At 51.1% G+C, this 25148-nt stretch overlaps 2 protein-coding genes across 2 annotated transcripts in view; one reads left to right on the top strand and one right to left on the bottom strand.

Annotated features, from left to right (window-relative positions):
• Window positions 1-437: 437 nt before the first annotated feature.
• ZDHHC4 (zinc finger DHHC-type palmitoyltransferase 4) lies at window positions 438-8720 on the bottom strand. The gene is made up of 6 exons (XM_054391300.1): window positions 8598-8720; window positions 6474-6547; window positions 4577-4755; window positions 4365-4490; window positions 3564-3808; window positions 438-725 (listed from the first exon to the last, which is right to left on the bottom strand). Exons 1-6 carry the CDS (start codon window positions 8718-8720, stop codon window positions 438-440), a joined length of 1035 nt encoding a protein of 344 aa, XP_054247275.1.
• A 14093-nt stretch (window positions 8721-22813) lies between these two features.
• Window positions 22814-25148, top strand: part of GRID2IP (Grid2 interacting protein) — a 32625-nt gene continuing 30290 nt past the window's right edge. The window contains exon 1 of the mRNA XM_054391054.1: window positions 22814-22827. Coding sequence (XP_054247029.1) covers window positions 22814-22827 — 14 coding nt within the window. The remainder of the gene's footprint in view (window positions 22828-25148) is intronic.

Below are 25148 nucleotides of genomic sequence, written 5' to 3'. Positions count from 1 at the left end.
CCCCCAAGTCCTTTCCTGCAGGGCTGCTCTCAATCTCATCAACCTCCAGCCTGGATTGGTATCTAGGATTGCCCTGACTTACGTGCAGAACCTTGCTCTTTGCCGTGCTGAACCTGGTAAGATTCTCCTCAGCCCACCTCTCCAGCCTGCCCAGGTCCCTCTGGATGCCATCCCATCCTTCAGACTTAATCAACCGCACCACTCAGCTTGGTATCATCTGTAGACTTGCTATGGGTGCCTCAATCTTGCTGTCTCTATCATTGGTGAAGCAGTGGTCCTAAAACAGACCCTTGAGGGACACCACTTGTCACCTCAACTCAGTTTTCCTGTTTCACAGTGGCAGGTATTGTGCACTGTTAAAAAAACCCCAAAACATAGTAACCAGAAAATTAGGAAGTTTACAAAAGTTCAAAAACGCAGATAGCAAAACAATATTTTCACATTTTCTTCTTTCCTTCCAGCACTGGAGAAGGCTTAAAGATTTCCTTTAAATTCATCCAGGCTCCTTTAGAATAAATGTTTTTGTAAACAGTTTGTCTCAGCAGAGGCTGGAAGGTTTGGTGGTGGGAGCAACCCCGATATCTTCTGGATTTATTCCATTCATTGGATGTTTGGTTGGTTAAGGTCAAGTAGAGGTTGAAGCAGCAGTAAGCTCCCAGCACGAGTGTGAGGAGAAGAACAAATCCCAGCATGAAGACAATCCGAGGAAAAGTCAGGAAAAGGTGCTGCAAAGAAAGAAAATAACAGAAATCACAGAAGCACCTGCTTGGAAGAAACCTTAAGATCAATGAGTCCAACCAGAACCTAACATCTCCCTGTACATGACTCTCAGACCATAGAATGATTTGGGTTGGAAGGGACCTCCAAAGGTCATCTAGTCCAACGCCCCTGCAGGCAGTGGGGACATCCTCCACTAGATCAGGTTGCTCAGAGCCTTGTCCAGCTTGACCTTGGATAGCTCTAGGGATGGGGCCTCAACTACCTCCCTGGGCAACCTGTTGCAGTGTTCCAGCACCCTCATGGTGCAGAACTAATATCCGTGGTGTTCCTAATACCCATTCTAAATCTGCTCTGCTCTCATTTCAAATCTTGCCCCTTGTCCTGTCACTGCAGGCCTTTGGAAACAGTCCCTCTGCAGCCCCCTTCAGGTACTGGAAGGCTGATATTAGGTCTCCCTGGAGCCTTCTCTTCTCCAGGCTGAACAACTCCAGCTCCCTCAGCCTATCCCCATAGCAGAGGGGCTCCAGCCCCCTGATCATTTTCATGGCCCTCCTCTGGACCACATCCTTAAGCTCCTCATCTAAACATCTTTTAAATCCCTCTAGGGATGGGGACTCCACCAATGCCCCAGGCAGCCTGCACCAGTGCCTGATGACCCTTTTGCTAAAGAAATGTTTTCTAATATTCAATCTAAACTTCTCCTGGTGCAACTTGAGGCCATAATAAGAATAATAACAACAACAACAACTTAGTCTAAAAGCTGGAGCATTAAATTACAGAATCCTCAAATCCCAGCATGGTGGGGTTGGAAGGGACTTCTGGAGATCATCCAGTCCAACCCCCCCAGCTAAAGCAGGGGCACCTACAGAAGCCTGCCCAGGATCACAATGTCCAGGTGGGTTTGGAATCTCTCCAGAGAAGGAGACTCCACAACATCTCTAGGCAGCCTGCTCCAGGGCTCCAGCACCCTCAAAGTGTAAAAGTTTCTCCATATTATTTAGGTAGGAAAAAAATAAAAATAAAAATCAATCTCATGGAGCTGTGTGAGCAGTACAATGCCCTGCTGACATGAACATCCACCTGCACATCTGCTGTCCCCATCTAGCTCATGGATAGTCCATCCTTACTCAATCTGGCAGATTTCCAGACATGTTTTTCTTCCCAAGCAGTGAGTATTCTCTACACCCATTGATCTCAGAGTGTATTTCAGTTTGGAGCTTTGCTTGGTTGGGTTTTGTTGTCTTTTTAATTTAAAAAGCCCATTAATGCAGCTCAACTGAGAACTGCCAAATGATGAGGCTACAATCTGGTGCAGCTTCAGGTTTTGCTGAGATGAACCAGTTGAAGCAGCTCTGTTCTGAGGTAAATTCCAACACTGATAAGAGTGCTGCTCAAATATGAGCCAAGATTCCCTTACCAAGATCTCTTCAGAAGAACCCAAGACTAAGAATTGTTGCCTGGGATGAGGAAAAGAGAAAGCACTTACTGTTTACGTCCTCACTGCCACACAACAGAAAGGGATGTGGGGACTTAAAACTCCCCAAAAGGAGGTTGGAGCCAGGTGGGGGTTGGTCTTTTCTGCCAGGTAACAAATAATAGGACAAGAGGAAACGGCCTCAAGGTGTCCCAGGAGAGGTTTAGGTTGGACATGAGGAACAATTTCAACCCCACAAGGGTTGTCAAGGTCTGGCCCAGGCTGCCCAGGGCCACAGTGGAGTCCCTATCCCTGGAAGGGTTTCAAAGCTGTGTAGATGTGGTGCTGAGGGCCACTGTTTAGTGGTGACCTGGCAGTGCTGGGTTAAGGGTTGGACTCTGAGCTTGGAGGTCTCTTCCAACCTTAATGATTCTATGACTTAAACAGAAATGACTCAAGTGCTAGAGAGACTCTAAGTCAGCCTTTGCTTGTATATGAGAGAAAATATTAAAGTATTCCAGTTTCAGGGTAGTAGAATCTTGCTTTAACAGCTCCATGAGGATATGTTAAGGATTGCCAACTGTTTCCTAAATGTTACTACAGGAAATCATAGAATGGTTTGAGTTGGAAGGGACCTTAAGGATCATCTAGTTCCAATCCTCCTTGCCATGGGCAGGGACATTGGATGGCCACTGCAATGTAAAGCCATTAGGAAAGATGTTGAATTGCTGGAGCATGTCCAGAGAAGGGCAACGAGGCTGGTGAGAGGCCTTGAGCACAAGCCCTATGAGGAGAGGCTGAGGGAGCTGGGACTGTTTAGCCTGGAGAAGAGGAGGCTCAGGGGTGACCTCATTGCTGTCTACAACTGCCTGAAGGGAGGTTGTAGCCAGGTGGGGGTTGGTCTCTTCTCCCAGGCAACCAGCACCAGAACAAGAGGACACAGTCTCAAGCTGTGCCAGGGGAGGTTTAGGCTGGAGGTGAGGAGAAAGTTCTTCACAGAGAGAGTGGTTGGCCATTGGAATGTGCTGCCCAGGGAGGTGGTGGAGTCACCATCCCTGGAGGTGTTCAAGAGGGGATTGGACGTGGCACTTGGTGCCATGGTTTAGATAGTCATGAGGTTTAGGGTGACAGGTTGGACTCGATCTTTGAGGTCTCTTCCAGCCTTCTTGATTCTATGATTCTATATGAACCAGATCTGCTGAGTCAGAGCAGCCTGCAGACAGAAATCAGAAAAATATGGGAGAAAAACGTGAGAAGCCCCCAGATTTTTCCAGTGCTCTGCAGTTCAGTTCTCCAAACTGGATTAGCTGTGGGAAGATGGCCAAACCCTGCAGTCTGTCCACATCCTGCCTGGGAGAACAGATGGATCTACAAGATTCCTGAAAGCCAAGACTCTCTAAGCTAAATACCCCAGACACCATAAACTCACCTGAATGAGGAAGAGGAGCCCCACAGCACGCTCTTGCCCTTGTTCATCAATGTATCTCCCATGCAGCATGTTTGAGAGCAGCACCACTTGGATGAGCAATGCTGTAGAGATGGTGGTGATGGCTGCAGCCATGGCAGTGAGTGTAAGGAGGTAGAAGAAGAAATACTTGGCATTGGAGGCACCAATGCAGTTGTTGACCCACACACAGTGGTGATCAAATCGATGCACACAGACATTGCAGACACCTGAGGAGCAGTCAGCAACAGGACAGCTCAGTTAATTTCTTTTTAAGTCATCAATTTGATTTTTAGACAGTTTAGGATAGCTTTTCATCTGAAAAGCTCTTGAGAATTCTGGTCATCATTGAATGTAATGATTTATGATTTAATCAAATACTTGATTTTCATTGCACAGCATAATCCCCACCCCCAACATTAAACCCAAAGATGTGCATCTCATTTCCTCTTTTCTTCCCCGAGACTGCAGCTCAAAGGCTTTGGTTTCTCTGACAGCACAGCCTAGCAAAGCACATGAAAGGCAGAGACTGCAGCTCCCAGCTTTATTTTAGATGATAGCAGCAAATTCTGCAAGAGAATCATAAGAATCACAGAACCCTTTGGATTGGAAAAGACCTTGCAGATCATCCAGTCCAACTGTTCCTTAACTACCAAGTCTGGTGCTAAACCATGGCTCCCAGCACCACATCTCTGCAGCTTTGAATCACCTCCAGGGATGGGGATTCAACCAACTCCCTGGGCAGCTTGCTCCCAAAAGAGTTATCAAGGCAGTGAAGGTTCTTACTGCAATGTTTTGATCTGGCTGGCTTCTCCATGTGGCAGGTGGGACACACTATGCCTTTCTGAAACAACACCCCATCACAGGCATAGATCTTAAGCAGTGAGGAGTGATTTGATGTTGTTACTATACCTGTTAAATAAACAATAAAGCCAGTCAAATTTCTGGTGTTTGTAACATCTTCTAGGTTCTTTTTTTCCTCATAATCAGCAGCTTACCAGGATCAGCCCAGGAGCACAGGATGAAGCAGCCCATGTTGCCCACAAGCAGTAGGTAGGGCAGCAGCAGAATGAGGAGAGGGAACTGCAGTTCCCAACAGTAAACAGCCACTTCCCAGGTGTACTCCCCATACACAGCAGCTTGCAGGGCTAGGTGCAGGGCCACAAAGAGGCAGCTTCTGCAACAGAAAGGGGACAGTCTAGTTAACAGCATCTTGCTTAACAGGTCAAGTACACTCAGAGGTTATCACCAAAGATACGTCTTTTAGGTTTTCAGGCCAGCATGGATTGCATAATAATAGTGTTCCCTCCATCCTGTGGCTTCTCCTGCCCTCCTCCCCACACACACTCCTCTAAATCCATCAGCTACATCCACTGCCATCATCTGGTTTGTTTCTCCCTCCCATCAGCAAAGTCTCATAATCATTATTTGGTGCTGACAAAATCCACCACAGCAATAGGTGAGAAATCATTCTGCTAGAAGACATTTGCTGTGGGTCTAACATGCCCAGAGCAGTGGCAGAGGCCCTGACCCTGGAAGGGTTTCAAAGCTGTGGAGATGTGGTGCTGAGTGCCACGGTTTAGTGGTGACCTGGCAGTGCTGGGTTAAGTGATGGACTCGATGATCCTAAAGGTCTCTTCCAACCCAAACCATTGTGTGAATGAGGTGACACAAAGGGGGTGTGTGGAGGATCACAGTGCCTCTGGCACACAGCACAAACTAGCAAAGACAACTACACCAGGCTCACCAGGTAACTGCTCTGCTGCTGACTGCACATCTGACAGTGTCACCACTCTCTCCTGGACCGTGTCAACAGGAGAGGATCTGCACAGCAGCTAACAACACAACTGCAGCACACGAGCTGTAGGCATTACGTCCCTCAGTGTCTGCCATACTGGAGCTGCTGTCCCTAGAGGAAAGGCCTCCCAAGCACTTCTAAGGCACCAGGGTTTGCAGGACACTACAAAATCCACCTTAATGCAACAGGCTGCAGGTTGGCAGCTCTGCAGCTTGCCCTTCAGCCACCTGGACATCTGAGCTGCTGGGTTCAGACTAAGGGGATTTGAGGGAGAGGACTCTGTCTAAACTCAGTCTGCAGCTGCCAGAGAGTCTGTGGTAGATGTAGTCTCCCACCAGTGCAACCAACATCTGTTCTACTGGGAGTTACTGAGCCACATTATCTTTGTGTCAGTATGTTCCAGTATTTCAGGCATCATAATCCCAGCAATGAGGAAGGAATAGCAGACACCAGTGTGGCAAACCTTAAAGGGACTGTCAGCCTCTACAAGCACCCCAAACGAACAGAAAATAACAGAATGGTAGAGGGTGGAAGGGTCCTCTGGAGATCACCCAGTCCAACCCTCCCTGCCAAGGCAGGGTCACCTAGAGAAGGTAACACAGGAACATGTCCAGGTGGGTTTGGAATATCTAAGAGATGGAGATTCCACCACCTCTCTGGGCAGCCTGTTCCAGTGCTGCACCACTATTAGATTAATGAAGTTACTCCTCATGTTTAGATGCAACTTCTTATGTTCAAGTTTGTACCCATTTCCCCTTGTCCTGTCACTGGGCACCACTGAAAAAGCCTGGTCCCATCCTCGTGACACCCACCTTTGAAGTATTGTTCAGCACTGATGAGATCCCCCCCTCAGTCTTCTCTTTTCCAGACTCAGTCTTTCCTCACAAGAGAGAGGTTCCAGTTGCCTCAGCACCTTTGTAGCATTTTGCTGTACCCTCTCCAGCAAGTCCCTGTCCTCCTTGAACTGGGGAGCCCAGAACTGGAACCAGTACATCTAAGGGTAATACTGAAAGCTTTGCTGGTGGCAGGAGGTCACATAGAGTGGCCAGAAATACTCGTAAAAAAACGTCAAGAGCATTAAACAAAAGAAGCAATACCTTGTGTGGAAGAGCCTGTGACATATTCTCTGTGTCACTCTCTGGAGCTGTGTGGGGATTATGAGTGACAATATCTGAAGGAGATGAAAACACTCTGTTAGCTGAACTGCTCATCACTTCTGCTTTGTGGAACAGTCAGATCAAAACAGGAGTCACCTCATCCCTCAGTGATACATCTGCTGCCAGCTCAGTGGGGAGGAAGCTGGTTTCCAAGGCCATCTGAGCTCAGGCAGGCATGTTGCTGGGGTTTTCAAATGGCAGTGAGGTTCTATATCCTCAGGAGCCCAAGAGGCACAAACAAACCTATCTGGGTTAATGTGTGAAAGTTCTAAGGAGCTTATAGTGGGTTACAGACTGGGTAACTGGTTAAGCAGGGGATAGAACTGAGCCATTTCCGAGCTACAATATGCTCATCAGGACAGCTGACAGATGCAAGAGGAGATAACTGAAGGGATAAAAGCCTGCTATACAACAGGAAAAGGGAAAAAAAAAAAACAACTTACAACCCAACCAAAAATCAAACAAACCCCACCAGAACCAACAAAATTCATTTGCTTCAACTGCAGCTCTCAGCCAGTCTGATAATTCAAATGTCCAAATTTCAAATGAAAGAAATCCTTTCCAGTGAGGGTGGTGAGACACTGGAACAGGCTTCACAGGGAGGCTGCGGATGTAGGTGTTTAAGGCCAGGCTGGATGAGGCCTTGAGCAACCTTGTCTGGTGGGAACTGAAACTAGATGATCTTTAATGTTCCTTCCAACCCAAAACATTCTATGAATCTATGAACTCCACATCTACCTAATTGCTGTTTCAAACCCAGCTAGACACAGTGAAGAAGAAAGCTGCCTGTGCTGGTCTGTGACTGTGGAATTGTCTGTCACTGCTGCTGAGAAGAGAGATCTCTATAGCAACACTCTGCTCCATCAGCAGCCCAGGAACTGGAGCAGCTGAGCCTATTTCTAGCTGACACGGAAAGAAAATATGCAGCGAGAGCTTCTTGCCTCTGATGTGAAAGACCAGAAGGCAAAAAGCATATGGAGAGTTGAGAAGATGTTAAATATTTTCCTTTTAACTGATGTGCCTCAAATTGGCAGCTCGAGTGACAAATCTTGTTAAAAAAGAGGCATCAGGAAACACAGAACCAGGCAGAAAAGCAACCTGCAGCCAAGTGAAAATTCCAAGTTACATGAATTATAGAACCATGGAATGGTTTGGGCAGGAAGGGACCTCCAATGGTCCCTGCAGTCAGCAGGGACATCCTCCACTAGATCAGGTTGTTCAGAGCCTTGTCCAGCCTCACCTTGAATGGCTCCAGGGATGGGGCCTCAACTACCTCCCTGGGCAACCTGTTCCAGTGTCTCACCACCCTCACTGTAAAGAATTTCTTCCTCATCTCCAGTCTAAATCTCCTCTCATGAGAGGTTCTCATCTAAAAAGGTTCCATCCTTACTACTGCCCTGCAATGACTGCAGCCAGAAGTACAGGCAAGAACGAGAGCAGTGAGACACAAAGGGCTTTTTACTGCCTGCTTGGGCAGGATTTCACCAGCTAAAATGGAACTGATTTCACTTTCTAGTCCAAATGAGCAGTTGTCAAATTAGGATGAAATATGAAATGTACCAGAGAGCTGAGATTGTTTAGCCTGAAGAACAGGAAACTGAAAGGAGATCTTATTGTTCTCTACAACTCCCTGAAAGGAGGTTGGAGTGAGGCTGGTGTTGACCTCTTCTCCCAAGCAACTAACAACAGGACAAGAGGAAATAGCCTCAGGCTGCACCAGTGGAAGTTTAGGTTGGATATTAGCAAAAAATTCTTTCCTGCAAGAGTAGTCAGGCATTGGACCAGGCTGCCCAGGAAGGTGTTAGAGTCACTATTCCTGGAGATGTTCAAAAAACAAGCAGATCTGGCACTTTGGGACATGGTGGTCACGGAGGTACCAGGTAGAAGGTTGGATTTGATGATCTTATGAGGTCTTTTCCAACCTTAATGATTCTGTGATCACTCTAACCACATCCTACCACTTTTTATGGAGAATAAATATAACAGTTGGACTAATTTTAGCAGAACGAACTAGGTCAGACCCCATCAGGGCATGGTCATCACTCTGGCTGCTCAGTTCCTTACCTGGCTCGCACCATTGACACCTCTCGTGAAGAAACTCTCCTTCCTTCCCGAGCAGATGCAAAGTAGAGCAACAGTGATGAGAACAAACCCCAAGTAAATCAAGAAGAGTGTCAGAAAGTCCATCCTGAGCCCTGCAATGGAACAGATGCAGCTTTTTAGTGCCCCTCAGTGCCACCTCTCCGCAATAGTGCCCACACCTGGCCATTCTTCGCACTATTTATTCACTAAACCACAGGGATGAGGCTGCTGGAAGCGGCCCCGGGACCTATTTCGATGTTTCAAGTGCGCCAGGGCAACTCACTAACACGGGGTGGGGGGGCTGGCCCTCTGCTCGGCCCTAGAGCTGCGTGGGGAGCAGTGGGGAGCTCCCCGGCCACTGAGGAACGAACGGCCCAGGGAGGCCTCTGAGGGCAGCGGGACAGGAGCCTTGTGGCCTCTGAGCTACCGGGGAGGCCAGGGGGGTACGCGGTACGACACAACCGGGGCCTGCAGGGCGACGGTGCCCAGGACTGAGGGACACGTGCTGGCTCCGGGAAACCCCATGGGAGGAAGAACGAGGTGCGGGACACCTAGGGAGGGAGGGGGCACCGAGGCGGGACAGGGAACTCCCTCAGCATCGTTACCGCCTGCCGCTCCCCGCCGCCCCAGGCCGGCCAATCGATGGCCGAGCTCTGCCCCGAGCACTCGACGCTCGGCGGCGGCAGTAGCGCCTGGCACCAACCGGAAGCGGGCGGGAGGTTCCCGCCGCCAGGGCCTGGCCCAGGGCAGTTGCGGGCTTGGTGCAGCCCCCGGGGAGCTGCAGAGCAGGCCTGGGGAGGCCCCAGGCATTCGGAAGGGATATAATGGCTACCGGCACGACGCTGAGGAGCGGGGTCTGCCCCAGGCTGAGGGAAGTTGGCGTCGCCGGGAAGCGCCTCCAAATGGAGGAAGAAACCAGGCATGGCCTGCTGAAAGAGATGGCAGGGAGAGCTGTGGCTTGGGTCCTTCTGCCTTTCTCTGCAGCAGGAAACGAAGCTTGAAGCAGTAAAAATAAAAGTTGATTTTTTTCCATAATTCCCGGAGGTTTATGTTGTTCTTAGAGGCCCGGGCAGCTCCTTACCGTGGGTTGTGTGCAGTCGGTGAGCTGTTTTTATTCTCCTTCCAGAGGGGATGTGTGACACCACTAAATGGTATGGTGCATCTTGGCCAATTTCTCAGAAGTCTGCCAAAAATTTCTTTATATTTGTTGCTTTTGGTGAAACCTAGAGCAAAACCCCCAAAATCCTTCTGTACATCTGGTACAGGAGCTCTCAATGTTCTATTCCCTTTTAATTTGGAGCTTCCTCTCTCTCCATTCCTCCCCGTGCACTGTAGGATGCTTCCAAAGGTAACGGGAAAGTTTGCTGTTGGGATCTTACCTAGAACTAGGTTGGGGTGGACTAAAGCTGCAGGAGATCAAACTCCTCTGCTGGTTCCTTGTCAGCTGAAACCAGTTCGTGCTCTCCTGAGCACTGCTAATGAGCAGCTGATTGAGTTACGGTGCCTGGGTAGAGTTTACCATAGAAATTTCAGCTGATTGCTGCCATCAGGTAACTGATCCAAAAGCCTCCAAGCTGCTGTGATGGTTTTGCCAGCTCTGGGTCCCAGGCTACCTACCGCTGGCTGGAGCTCGGGAACTACAGGTAAGACTCCTGAGGGGTGCTTGCACTGCTTTGGCACCCAGAGGAAATTATTAGCTTGGTTGAGATGAGGTTGAGTTTCAAGAGAGGGATCTTTTCTTCCCTAGTAAGTTCTTGTCCCCCAAGATGTCAAACCAGAACCTGAGAGAGAAACGGATGTAAAATAGTGATGAGACACAGCTATCCTTGAGGATGTTGTGGAAAAGCCATTTTTTACCCCCTTCCTACTGATGAACAAGATTTCTGTGCTGCCCCAGGTACTGCTGAGGGGTTGTTTGGGATGTTGGATGTACCCCGGCAGGTTTGGTGCATAAAAGGAGTCCTGGGGTGGGGAGGACTGGCAGCAATGTGGGCAGAAGGTGGTTAATTTATCTGCAGACTGACAGGCAGGGTTTGTGTGCCACTATTGTTGAACTACCAGGAGGAGCTGCAGTGAGTGCCACCAAATGCTGGCACCATAGAGGATCTCCATCCACTTTTTAGTGGCTGCCTAGGCTGTGTTTCAGGAGAAAACAGCCAGCAAATGCTTGACAGCAGGCTGAGACTGAGAAAGATAAAGCTCATTCGGCCCAAGTGATGTGAAAATCAGTTAAAAAGTCTTGTCTGATCTAAGCTGAGCAGAAGGTTTTCAAGGAAACAATCTCTTCATTAGCTTGGAATCCCATAACTGATTTTTTTGCAAGGATTGCAGTTCACTGTCAGTCTTTTAAAGTGCTCAGGTCACTTAAAATGGAGGGAAAAGATGCAATTGCTTCACTTGCTGGGAAAAAAAAAGAAATTGCAATTTTGTCTACTGGTTTGGGCAGTGAAGAACACAGGAGATGTCCTGAGGTTGTGTAGGAAGGTGTGTGAAGTCTGTGTCAACATGGAAGGGCACTGCAAGCTGCCCCCAACACATCCCTGTGGCTCTCAGCTGCTGAGGAGGAGATTTACGTTTGTGCAGAGCTGTGTTCCCTTGCTAGCAGAGCATCACCAACACCAGAGCTGGAGAGGGCAGGAGAGGAGAAAGAGGGGTCTCCAAGTCCCTTGCAACACTGATATGTATGAACATGATGGGCATAAACAAGGGGAAGACCTTCCACAGGCTGGGCAGAGCAGCTTCCTGCAGCTCTCCTTCATCAGGCTTCACCCAGTCCCACTTTTCCTGGGGGGGTAGTTTCCCATCCAGCCCAATGCAGTTGACAGCTCATCCTGCCCTGGTGCCAAGGGAAGACTGGATTGCTGGGTGGTCCTTGGTGGGTTGCAGACAGCCACTCCTGCTGATGCCATAGCAGGACGTGTAATACCCTAAAACCTCTTAGTGAGCTAAGCCCTGGGATCCTTAAGTGCTGAGGAAGCAGAGAAGAAAATCAGAAATAGCAGCTTAACAAACAGTCTGTGCTAGCATGGGGGGCTGTGCTCTGAACTACCCTCAGCTGCTCCCCAGCACAGAGCAGCCTAGCTGGGAAGAGCTCCTTTGCAAGCCCTAGAGAAATTGGTCCAGATCCCTGCAGGAAACTGCATATTGTTTGGCAGAGTCCCACTCCCCAAATGTCTGGTGTCCCACTCACATCACTGGTGGTAGGGTTGGGGAGGTCCCAGCATGTCCAGCTGTCCCTCAGGAGCAGCGATGCTGTGCTGAGTCTCTACTGCTCTGCCAAGTGCTGTCGCTTTAGATTTGTCCTGTGGGTGAGGGATTTACCTCCTTCCAGATCCTAATTCTCCCCAGATCTGCTGGCTCAGGTCAGCACCAGACTCAGCCAGGACCAGCACAGCAGTTGGTCTGTCCACGCTTCTCCTTGCAACGGAAATGAAGTTCATTAGGAAAGGAGAAGGCAAGAAGGACCTTTCTGTGTGCCTGGTGCTGGCTCTGAGCAGCTGGAAGGGCTCAGGGCTCCAGTAAGAAGCCCAGGAAAAGGCAATTACCCTCTGCCCAGCACAGGAACCATTTCACCCACTTCAGACCAGCGTTACCCTGGGGGCTGCAGCAAGGACGTGGGAGCTGGGGAGCTGCCCCCAGGAGCCCAGTGGGTAGGTGGGATGCACTTCCAGGGGTGATGGAGGAGAACCAAGGAAGCTTCAAACCCTTAGTGGGACAAACTTGTTGCTGGTGAGAGCCTGCCCAGCTCGCTTGGATGGCTGCAGACTTCTGTAAGTGCTTGAGCTGTAGGTGTGGATGTGGAAGGGGGTGATGCAGCTCCCCACTGCAAGGTGATGGCTGCTGCTCTGCTGGGCTTTGCCATGGAGCTCCACACAGAGTGCTGGGGCTGTCCCAGTGCTTACTGGGCTTTTGTTGGAGCCTTCAAACTGGTGCTCTGCAGTTCTGGGGGTGCCCCAGTACATGGTCACAGATTAATTTCATCTGCTGTTGCCTTGTGCTTCATCTCAACACTTTACCCTCTGGTCCTGGACATCTGTGCTTGTTAATATGGCATCAGTTTTGCTTCTGCTTTAATAATAACAATAATCTGATTTTTATGTAGCATTTTAATCAGTGCTGCTGTACAAAGGAGGACAAGAGGAAATGGCCTCAAGTTGTGTCTAGGGAGGGTCAGGTTGGCTATTAGCAAAAATTTCTTCACAGAAAGAGTTGTCAAGCCCTGGAACAGACTACCTTGGGATGTGGTGGAGTCACCATCCATGGAGGGGTTTCAAAGATCTGTGGATGTGATGCTGAGGGACGTGGTCTAGTGGCAGTGGCTTAGTAGTAGTGATGGAATTGTGAGTTCTAGGCAAGTGGTTGAATTTGGTCTCAAAGGTTTCTTCCAATCTCAGGAGTTCTATGACTTTATGAAGATGATTATACTGACAGTGACAGAACATTGCTTGTTCCTTTTTAATATTTCCAGCTGAAGGTTATGCTTCTGGTGCCCTCTGTAGCACAGCCCTGAGCTGTTTGCTGCAGCAGAGCAGACTCGGGTTATTAACACAGATTTCTGCTCTAATGCTGCTTTTCTGGCCCATCCTCATGATTCAGCTCCCAGAGCAAACTGTTCTGCATTATCTCTGTGGATAGTGGACAGGAGAAGAGCTCCTTTCATCTTCATAGCCTCTAGGAGGCTATTAAACAATATTTTCAGTCCTAATGGATTTTGGGCAAGATTTCCCAAAGGAGCAGAAGAAATGTCTTTGGCTGGGGAGGGAGATGCACCAAAAAGCTGGCTTTAGGCTGCTGCTGGGCTCTGTGCTTGAGATTTGTTTTGATCTGAGGAGCCCAAAACTCAAGGTGCATTTGTGAGGATGTTTTCTTGTGTGATTCTGAGCTCTCCTGGTCTCTGTAAGATCATCTGCCTGGGTAAAAGGGGTTTTGTTTCGATTTTTAAGTGCTTAATACGTGTGCAGTAACAGAGGTGGAATAAACTTGGGAGAGAAAAACATCTTCACAGACAACTCAGATCAAAGGAAGAGAAAATCTACACGTGAATGATGTTAGCAAGTGTCAGAGGATGAAACAGGCACATCAGCAGAGTTGAAAGGACATCCCAGCGAGCTGTGTGGATCAGCTGCTCTGATTTACCTTGGGCAAAGACAACTCCTGCAGATGGTCAGGGCTGATGTGTCCTGGTTCTCCTTGAGCATCCATGGAGCTGATCTTAGTTCTTCAAAGGAATCACAACCAAGTCCTTTGAAAATCATTTTCTTTGTATTTCAGGATGCTGTGAGGAGGTTAATACTATAAAGGCAGACAGAAATACTCCTGGGAGAGCTGAGAGGATCTGGGAAGTTTTAATGAATCTGCAGGAATTTTGCAGCTGCAAACTGCTAAAATATTCAGTTTTGGGAATGGCTGATTAAAATAAGGTTGTCCTAAGTCATTAGATGATGTGTTCATTAATGTAACATGCCAGGGAAATGAAATAATCATTTTGCTAGACAAATAAACATGAGCAGGTGCCCAAATGCTCGTCTGAGGGTTAGGAAGGTGCCAGCAAGGCCATGTTCTGAGTGTCAGTGTAGCCCAGACCTTTCCAGCTAACACAGCTTCTTCATTGGTCATGCTGCTGCTACTGCCATCCAAGAGAAGAAGAAACCCTATTTTTTTTTTAAATATAAAGGGAAAGTGTCCTTCCCCATGGTCAGGGGACACAACACAGACTAGAACTCCCACCCCTGATGGGATCCACATGGCAATTATGCAGCTGCTGAAAGGTCTAGAGCACAACTCTTGTGAGGGACAGCTGATGAAACTAGGGTTGTTCAGCCTGGAGAAAAGGAGGCTGAGGAGAGACCTTCTGGCTCTCTACAACTCCCTGAAAGGAGGTTGGAGTGGGGTGGGGGTTGGTCTCTTCTCCCAAGGAACAAGTGACAGGATAAGAGGAAAAAGCTTCAATTTGCCCCAGGGTGGTTTAGGTTAGACCTGAGGAACAATTTCTTCCCCACAAAGGTTGTCAAGGCCTGGCCCAGGCTTCCCTGGGACAGTGGTGGAGTCTGCATCCCTGGAGGGGTTTCAAAGCTGTGCAGATGTGGTGCTGAGGGCCATGGTTTAGTGGTGACCTGGCAGTGCTGGGCTAACTTGATGATCATAAAGGTCTTCTCCAGCCTAAATGATTCTGTGATACCGTGATTCTCCTGGAGCTGACATTAAGGATGGAAACCACATCTCACCTCCTTTTTCCCCCTCCTTCTTTTCCAGTTGCAGCCATGCCAGCAACCAACCAGGGCTGGCCTGATGCCTTTGGTTTCAAGATCAGTGGAACTGGTCCATGCTACATCATCTGGGTGCAGGAGGGCAGCAGTGCAGCAGCCGCAGGTCTACGGCCGGGTGATGAGGTGCTGGAGATCGAGGGTCAACCTGTGTCCTCCTTGGGCTGTGAGGCACTGCTGGGGCTGGCCAGGAGCTGCAGCAACGTGCCCCCCAGCATTGGGGTGGTGTCCCGCCTGCAGCTTGCTGACCTGCCCCCTGCCCCACGGGGAGGCTTTGGCTTCGAGCTGGCGAGCAGCAGCCCCCCGCAAGTGGCCAGCGTCAGCCCTCAGTCACCTGCTGCCGCCTGTGGGATGGAGCCAGGGGATTTCATATTAGAAGTCAATGGGACGCCAGTGATGGTGCCAGAGGTGGTGGCTGCCCTGGTGGGGTCCTGCCACGAGCGGTCTCTGCGGTTGGGGCTGCTGCGCCCGCAGCGTGGGCCCAACACGTGGGACCCTGTGGCCAGCGCTGATGCCGTGCGGCAGGAGAGGAGGCAGAAAGCACAGGAATTCAGCCAAGAGGTGAGCCTGGGGCCTGGGGTGAGTGACGGAGCTCTGGGAACACCTTCACTAACTGGTTTGGGGTTTCCCCACATTCAGCCTCTGTAGCCTACTTGGATGGGAGGATGCTCCTGGCCTGATCCCAGGAGCTGATTCAGAAGTTCACCGCCCCAGAGATGGGGTCTGATAATCACCTGCATTTCAAAAGTCAGTGGGAGGATGGACGGATGGATGCTTCAAAGAGCCTGGATATACTCTGGGAGATGAGCCCTTTTCACCACAAGAGCATGAGGAAACCCATAGGGGCAGATCATAGAATCATAGAATGGTTTGTGTTGGAAGGGACCTTAAAGATCATCTAGTTCCAACTCTCTTGCCATGGGCAGGGATGCCTTCCACTAGACCAGTTTGCTCAAGGCCTCATCCAACCAGATCTTAAACACTTCTGGTGTCCATAACTTCTCTGGGAAACCTGTTTCAGTGTCTCACCACCCTTACAGTAAAGAACTTCCTAATGTCCGATCTCAGTCTCCTCTGCTCTAGTTTCAAACCATTCCTCCTCTTCCTATCACCACAGGCCCTTATCAAAAGTTGTCCTCCCCCAGGTTTCCTGTAGCCCCCTTCATGTACTGGAAGGCTGCTCTAAGGTCTCCCTGGAACCTTCTCTTCTCCAGGTTGAACAGACCCAACTTCCTCAGCCTATCCCCATAGGGAAGGTGCTCCAGCCCTCTGATTATCCTTGTGGCCTCCTCTGGACCCTCTCCAATAGACCTCTGGTCTTGTACTGGGGGCACCAGAGCTGGACGCAGTGCTCCAGGTGGGATCTCTCCAGAGCAGAGTAAAAGGTTAGAATCACCTCCCTTGACCTGCTGGCCAAGCTGCTTTTGATGAAGCCCAGGACATGCTTGGCTTTTGAGGCTGCCAGTGCATGTTGTTGGCTCATCCTCCCTGCTGTGTGTCTGGGTATCCCTCCAAAGTTTGGACATGCAATCCTGCAGACATTTCAGCTCTGCTTTTGCTGCAAAGGGAACACACTGATGTGATTACATCTTCATTGTGCTCCTGAAGGCTGCCTGGTGGGGAGTTTGCCAAACACATCACCTCCTGCTAATTCTAAATTTGATCCTGGTGGGTTTTTTAAATCTTTCTCATTTCCATTTCAAAGTAGCCTTTTAAAACACTGTTATGAGAATAAGCAGACTTGTGTTTTTCTTGATCCCAAGTTAATAAAGGAACAAGAGATCCATGGGTACCAGCCCAATCTACTCAGCCAACTTCTGCATTAAAGATGCACAAAGAGGCACTGAGATTGGGATTCATCATGTGAGGAAAGGATACCTGCTGACTCCAGGAGATTAGCAGAGGTATGAGAGGTTGTTCCACCCTGCCTCCATCTTGGCAAATTGCATTACACCAAGCCAGCATTTCCTGGATGATCACAGGAGAGCACTCTAGAAGCCAGCAAGCTGCTCGTGGTGCTGCAGGCTTCCTGCAGAAGCTCCTCTGCCAACCGCCTGCCAGAGAAGCTGTGGATGCTCCATCCCTGGAAATGTTCAAGGCCAGGTTGGATGAGGCCTCGAGCAACCTGGTCCTAGTGGGAGCTGTCCCTGCCCATGGCAAGGAGGTTGGAACTAGATGATCTTTAAGGTCCTTTCCAACCCAAACCATTCTAGGATTCCATGATTCCCAGTCCAGCAGTGCATGCTCGCAGCAGCAACTCTGCCACTTCCCTTCCTGCCCAGAAAAGCCACCCAAGATGTGACCCTGGCCAGCCTGGGCAGAAGCAAGTTTGCAGGGCACACATGCCACTGGCTCCTGGCACACGACTTGGTTGGCAAAGGTCTTTCCAAAGGGAGTTAATGGTGCAGGTGTTTTAAGTGACTTCAATTGTTTTTACGTGCTGCAGAAAATAATAAAACCCAGCAAGGGGCTTTCCCTCCTCATTTACCTGGAAGCTGAGCTCTGGTGGGTGCTACTGGTACCAGTGCCACAAGCTCCTGCCCACCTACCAGAAGATTGGAAGGCCAGAGGAGGCTGGTATCTCACATTTTGTGTCAGCACTGCCCACAGATCACTCACAAACCTGAGGTATGGAGGCTTTTCCTACCCTCAACCATTTGGCAGAGCCCTGTTGGAATCACGCTCACCTGGTAGACAGACCAGTGGCTGAACTGGTGGCAGTGGGGCAGGACTGGAACAGGGCCATGACAGCTCAGTTGTGCCAGATGAACATCCCAGCAACCTGAGGGCATCTCCAGAGAGTGATGGAGGTGATCGGGCTCCCAGTTCCAGGTCAACATATCCTCTTGCCCCCTGCATGCTCAGGGACAGGCTGGGGACTGCAGTGACATGGGGGGTGGCAGCCTGTTCCCGCCTGCCGAGCCCTGCAGTCTCAGCTCAGGCAAACATATAACAGCACATCCCACCAGGAACACCACGAATTTGTCATTTCTGCACTGGACCTCAGGACTGGGAAGCAAACGGATCTGCCCAGGGGACACAGCTGCCTTGGCTGCCCCAGATTTGCTAACCTTGAAGTGCTGCTGCTGCCAGGGTGCCCCCTCCCTGGTGCCAGCACAAAGGCTGTGCAAACCCAGCAGCACTCACAGGGTTGGTACTGGGGTGAATCTTGGTGGTGGTGCCATCCCTCCCTGGGGACCTGCCAGGTGGGGCATGCACCTGGAAGAAATGTCCCTGCCCTTCCCTATGCAGGGCTGGGGGGAAGCAGTGAAACCTGCTGCCAGCACAAACCAGCTCAGGATGGTCCCAGGAAGTCTGCTGCACCCAGCTGGGCTAGGGGCACGGTACCAGCACCCAGTACCCACCACCCAGCACAGCCTCGGGGTGAGGGGCAGTCCTCTGGCCTAGGAAGAGGCTAATGAGGAGGGTCTTATGCAGGGTAATTGGCTGGGTGCTAATTAGCTAGGAGGGGATGGCTGAAGGTGCTGCTGTTTCCAGGGCTGGTGCTCATGTCCATGCTCCCTCTGCTCACTTCCCTGCAGCCTCCCAGAGCTAAAGGCAGGTGGATGGTGCCTGGCAGGATCAGGGTGTGATGAGAGGCATAAATCCCTCCAAAAGCCCATTGTGGTGTTCTCTGCCAGGAAGGCTCCAGACTGATGCTCCAGGTCTGTGCTGGAGCTTCTCTTGGTTGTGTCCCAGGAGAGTCTGGGGGTTTGGGGTCATGCTGCTGTGAGGGGCAATATTGTCAGCACACAGAACAGCACCACCAGGGATGTGTGTGAAGGTCCAGTGGTGCTGTGTGATGGGTTGATGGTTGAAGTCTCTTCTTCCTCCCCATTGGGTTCCCTTCTAGTTGGCTGTGATAAGATGGACACATTTTCTGCACCCACAGTTAACTACTCCTCAGCTCAACGTCCCCTCCCTCTTCTTTCCTGGCTCCCATGATGTAGGTGGATGACATCCTTGGTGACCAGCCAGAGGTCAAGGAGAAGGTGTTCACCATCCTGAAGCAGTACGCAGCAGAGCGGAAGGTGGAGTACTTGGCCTATGCCCTCTGCATGGTCCTCACCCAGGAGTCCCACCAGCATCTGATTGACAACATCAGGTACAGGGTGCCAGGAACCCCCATGCTGCTGTGCTGGCCACAAACCCACTGGCATCCAGCTGCCTGGTGGTGGTGAGGGTTCAAGAGTGGGTCAGACGGTTCCTGTGGGGATGATGCCAACCCTGTTTCCAAGGAGAAGCTGAGCCTCTGTGGCTGTCCTGACCAGTGTGGGGCAAGGGGACCTGCACCTGCCAGGTGTGGCGTTCACTGGCACTTTATCAGTTGCTGGCTGTCCCCATCCCTGTGAGGTGTGGTAGTCACTGGCACCATACCAGCCCCTGGGATGTGGTGGCCAGCAGCCCCATGGTGACACCTCCTTCCACAGCATGGGGTGTGGCCTTTGTTTCAAAGGGAGATGGGATTAGCTGCAGAAGGGCAAGTGGTTCTCCAAGAACCTGACCAGCAAACAAACCAAGCTCTGCAAGGCAGAACTTGGTGGCAAGCAAGGAGTTGGCATGGGCAGCCAGAGCTGCTGAGATGGGTCTTGCCAGGTCCAGGGGCTCCCTCCAGCCCTGTACTGGCCTGGCATCCTGAGGTGCCAGGGCTGTGGTCACACATCCTGGGATGTTCTGGCAGTGCTCTGCTTGGGCTCAGCGCCCCCGGGAACCTCTTGTGCCATGGGTGTGCAGCTGGTTGTGCTGTGTGGGCTGGCACCATGGGCTGGTGCTGGCACATGGACACGTGGTGGGGATTACAGCCAGGCTGAGACGATGGCCATTAGGGAATCAGGTCTCCATCTGGCCCTGCTCTGGGTCCAGCTTTCCAGTTCCTGCTGTAATCAGAGGGATTGCAGATCTTGCAGTCACCAGAACAATGGCCCTGGGCTGGGGACTCATGGGTCTGGTGGTGGGGAGCGTGTCGAGAGCGGGTCAGTGTCCTTTGCCATGCAGCAACCCTCTGCTCTGCCACAGCTGCCTGTGGGGCACTCAGGACACCCCATACCTGAGTGGAGATGGGCACAGACTCCTGCAGAGCCAGGGGGTGGAGGTGACCAGCAGCTCCCTACCTTGACTGGGTGCCCGTGTCCAGGCTGTCCTGCTCATGCTGTATGTCCCAGAGGGACCCAACCTGCAAACAGCTGATACTGGCATGGATGGCACTGTCACCCCCTGAGCCATCACCCCAAACTAGTCCCACTCCACAAACACCCAAAACCACCACTCACAATTCAGGAAAAATCTTCTCCCCAGTGAGATCCATGGAAATGCCCTGCACACCTTGGGCACCTCCTTTATCTTCATCCTTGGGGAATCTTATGGGATTCTTTCACCCCCTAGAGGGGATTTGAAGGTATCCAAATTCTCCTCCAGACCCAAACTCCTCTGTGAGGATAACAGCAAGTTCCCCCCATGTGTCCCCATCCCAGTGACCCCCACATCAGTGGAGGAGAGCATGGCTGGACCTGGTGCCACTATCCCTCCAGTGCAGTGCAGAGCTTTTTCCATACACAACCCTGTGATGCCATGGGGCAGTGCCATGTTACAGCCCCCCAAGAACAGAGCCAAATTCCAAGGCCAATCCATGCCCAGCCCTGTGATGTCATGGGTCAGTGCCCTGTTACAGCCCCTCAAGAACAGAGGCAAATTCTGTGCCCACCCCATGCCCAGCCCTGTGTTAAAGGTCAGTGCCAGGGCTGGGGCATGAGGCACCGAAAATCAGGCAGCTCATCTGGGTTTATTGGAAATGAAATATTTAGCTCAAGGAAAAGGTTTGGTGTCTGAGCTTTAATGAAATGGAGTCAAGAAAATAGGGAAAAAAGAGAAAAAAAGATACTTTGGAGACCAGCAGCTGTGAGGGTGCTGGGAAGGGGAGGCAGCTTGGTGGGTGCTACCGTGCATGGTACCAGCTGCTTACCCACGGGGTCGCCCACCGGATGGGTTTGCTGCTGGGCAAGAGCTTTGAGTAGCTGATTGCAAGGTGGGGGAGGGGCTTCAGGGTGCTCTGGGGTTACAGGGTGCTGGGGTAGTTGTGTAAAGGGGGAATCCTGGCTCCGGCGCTGGCCCCAGCGTTAGAATCATGGAATTGTTTGGGTTGGAAAAGGCCTCTAAGATCATGGAGTCCAACTATCAACCCACCACCACCATGGCCATTAAACCCTGTCCCCAGGTGCCATGCCCACCATGTTCCTTGAACACTGACAGAGATGGTGACTCCACCACCTCCCTGGGCAGCCTGTTCCAAAGTCTGACCACTCTTGCAGCAAAGAAATTTTTCCTAAGAGCCAACCTGAACCTCCCCTAGCACAATTTCAAGCCATTTCCTCTTGTTCTGTTGGTTGTACTTTGTTAGAAGAGGCCAACTCCCACCTCACTCCAACCTCCTTTCAGGGAGTTGTAGACAGCAATGAGGTCTCCCCTCAGCCTCCTTTTCTCCAGGCTGAACAAGCCCAGTTCCCTCAGCTGCTCCTTACCATCCCTGTTCTCCAGACCCTTCACCAGCTTTGTTGCCCTTCTTTGGACCTCCTCCAGCCTCTCAATGTCCTTCTTGGAGTGAGAACCCCAAAACTGAACCTAGGATTCAAGGTGTGGCTTCACCAGGGTTGAGTGCAGGAGGACAATCCCTGCTCTGGTCCTGCTGGCCACACTGTTGCTGATCCAGGCCAGGATGCTGGTGGCCTTCTTGGCCACCTGGGCACTCCCTGGCTCATCTTTAGGTGTTGTCAACCAACACCCCTGGCTCCTTTTCTGCCAGGCAATTTTCCAGCCACTCTACGCTAAGCCTAGAGCGTTGGATGGGGTCCTGGTGTGGATGTCTCACCATCCCTGGGGCACAGTGGAGCCAGCCCCAGAGAATGATGTGTGCTGGGGCAATTTGGTGAACAGGGCCCATCTGAGCTGACCCCATGAGCATCTTGGGGCTTCTTCTGCAGGACCAACCCTGTGGGACTACACAGGTACCAGCCAGCCCAGATGTCCCTGTGGGGCTCTTTTTTACCCAAGATGGGTGCAATCCCACACACCCACATACCATGAGTTTGCCCATGCCTCCTACCCTATAAAGCCCAGAGGTGAAGGGCCCTCAGAAGGGCTGGGATGATCCTCATCCCTCTGAGTAATATCTGTGCCCATCAGCCAGGGACTGGGAGAGGATGCCGGGGTGATGGTGAAAGTGATGCCAGCAATGGCTTCTCACACTCACTTTGGCTGACAGCCTCAGGCAAGCTGTCCAAGCGCTACCATGTGGTCCATAGTGGTACCCTACCAGGGGGTCTCTGGTGGTAGCCCACCATGGGTGACTGTGTAGCCACCACCATGCAGAACCAGGCAACCAGTACATCCCTGTCTGCTGCTGACCCTGGCTCTAGCCTGATTGGATCTTCCCTCTGCACCAGCTGTATTTATTTTCAGGCCCCTGCTGCTGCTGGCTGTCCTCCCTCCCCTGCCTGTCCCCTTCCTGGCTCCCCCAGGGTTTAATGTGCTCCCAGCAAGGTGCTGCAGCACAGAGTAACCCAAGACCCCCCAACTCAGCACACGGATCGACCTGGCTCCGCAGAAACCTCTTCTCCTCTCTCCTCCAGCTGGGCTTTTTTCAGTTTTGGACTGTTGTTTGCTTTGGTTTTGGTTTTGGGTTTTTGTTTTGTTGTTTGTTTGTTTTCATTTTTTTTAGCTCCAATGGATTTCATCCCATTTGCCCAGAATTAAGCTCCTGCAGATTTTAATTTGCTGACATTTTCCTCATCCCTTTGGTTGTGGATAGCAGGGATAAACGCACGTGCCGTGCTGGTTCCTCCCCATTTCCATCCCCTGCCCATATGGCTGCTGTGTCTGTAGGAAAAGTGGACACCCTTAGTTCAGCTCAGGAAGGATGAGATCCAGCGGCGAGGGGGAAGGATGAGCTGTCTCGGGTGAGTAATGAACTGACCTTGCCTGGGGGGCCAAGAGGGGCTGGGAGGAGAACAGCTTGAAAACAGCTTAATTCTGGGATCCAGCAAACCCTGGCACTGCCAAAACGAGATGTGCTAGAAGTTAATTAACTCTTAGCACCCATATCCCGCCGTGGCTGCTCTTGTCAGGGGCTCAGGGAGAGGGGAATCTGTTTCGGTGTTGCTCCAGCTCTGCAAATACCAGAGCCTGGCTGAATCCCAGGGGAACTGGGGGGTTTGGCTCTTCTGCTCCCTGTGCCATGCTGGGCTGTGTGTGCCTGACTCTGGTGTGGGGAGGGGAGGAGGTTATTTTGGGCAGGTTGGGGTCCCAGGAGCCTCTCAGCATTGCTCTGCTTTTGGAGCTGTTTCCAAACCAGGGCAGAAGAATGGTGCTGGCTCTGCACCCAGGCTCTCTGCAGTGCTGGCACAGAGGCTGCCAGTTTTCCCCTGGGCTCTGGGGTCACCCAGAGCTGAGCAGGACAAAGGGGATCCTCACCTTGGGGAACCCAGCTCAAGTCACCCTGGGAGCTGGGCAGGACAGGGGGATTCTCACCTTGCACAGGATTTAGTACTTGCACCCCACTGCGTGCCAGCTGCCACTGCTTTTTACACTGTGTGCCCCCCCTCTCCCCCGCCCCCGGCAGTGCCATCACCAGGTTTGCCCGTGCCAGCTTTGCACCAGCTGCCGGCAGAAGCATTTCGGTTCAAAATCTCTGTTTGGGGTGGAATTGGGGAGTGATGGGAACTCAGATCCACCCCCTCCCCACTGCCCTGGTGCATGACACATCACTGGTGATGCTTACAGGGGACAGCATTGCATTAACGGGGACCTGAGCTGGGGGATGTGCTCCGGAGCCCGCCTAGCCTCTCCCCCTTGGCCGTGTTAATTCCTTAGGTGATAACCCTGCGGCTGTTTAGGATGCTACGTGCTGCCCTGGATCTCCTTTAGGTCATTGTCGTGGGTTCAGCTTCATGTGTGAGGGGTAGTTTGGTGCTTTGCTGCTTTGGTTATGGTCCAGGTGCTTCTCAACCAGCCACTGTTCCCTGGGGATAACCTGGAGGTCCTGGCTCTCGGTGGGGAACAACTGCTCTGATTGCAGCCTCTTTTGATCCCTGGAAAAGAGAAAATCGCTGCCCATCAGGGGTTCCCTTATTATGGCAGAAATTCCACCCAGTTCATTTTAATAATGCTGCAAACACAATCTAGTTGTCTCAGCTTTTGTTTGTCGTGGCAATAAAAGCACTTGGCATGTCCCCGTATTAAAACACTCCAGCCATCTGTGACTGTCTCTGGATAAGAAATTTCATTTTAGCCACCAGGATTTATATACTATGGATTGTGCTGCTTCCCCACGGCCATCCCCCACCCCTCCCATACCCACTCCTCTAGGGCTGGGGGAAGCTTTCCAGCTCCCTCAGGTGCAATGCAGCTTGCAGCATGGATGACCCTGCCTCCCCCTGCCTTCCCCCTCCCCAACCTGCATTGCTCTGGCTGCTGCCTGATTCATAGAGTCCTAGAATGGTTTGGGTTGGAAGGGGCCTTAAAGATCATCCAGTTCCACCCCCCCTGACATGGGCAGGAACACCTTTCACTAGACCAAGTTTCTCAAGGCCTGATCCAACTTGGTTTTGAACATCTTCAGGAAGAGGGCATCCATGACCATCCTGGGCAACCTGTTCCAGTGTTTCATCACCCTCACGGTAAAGAATTTCTTCCTAACCTCCAGTCTCAATCTCCCCTCTTCCAGCTCAAAGTCATTGTCTCTTGTCCTGTAACTACAAACCCTGTAAAAATTCCCTTCCTGGCTCTCCACACTGCCCATGGACATTGTCCTCCTGCCCATGGTCAGGGCAGACCCACCATGAATCCACAGGGATGATAATGAAGGGAAAGCAGTCCTGGTTTGTTCTCTGTTTAAAAAATCCCTAATCTGATAGCCCAACATATGTTTAGCTGCACCCCACCACCCCCTCCCAAAAAGAAGAAAAAAAGGAAAAAGAAAAAAGGAATTAGGGCAGCAGGGAAAAAAAGAAAAAAAACCACAAAAAACAAACCATGCCATCAGTGAAAAGAATTGGGAGCAGAGTTCCTTTTTTATTGGCTGGGTTCAAATAGGTCATGACCAAAATGCTTTGGTGGTAAATCTCCTGTTAGGAGATTAATTCCTTGTGATGAATCAAACGATGGCTGTGATGCTGATTAAATCAACCTGCTCTCCCTGCATCCCACCACTGAACCCTCACTTTCAGGTTGGGAAATGGTTACTTGGGCTGAGTGTTCCAGTAAGCTGTGTTTGTGCAGG

The sequence above is a fragment of the Indicator indicator genome, chromosome 22, assembly GCF_027791375.1.
Source record: "Indicator indicator isolate 239-I01 chromosome 22, UM_Iind_1.1, whole genome shotgun sequence".
NCBI classification, from domain to species: domain Eukaryota; kingdom Metazoa; phylum Chordata; class Aves; order Piciformes; family Indicatoridae; genus Indicator; species Indicator indicator.
This window is presented reverse-complemented; position numbering and strand designations above follow the sequence as displayed.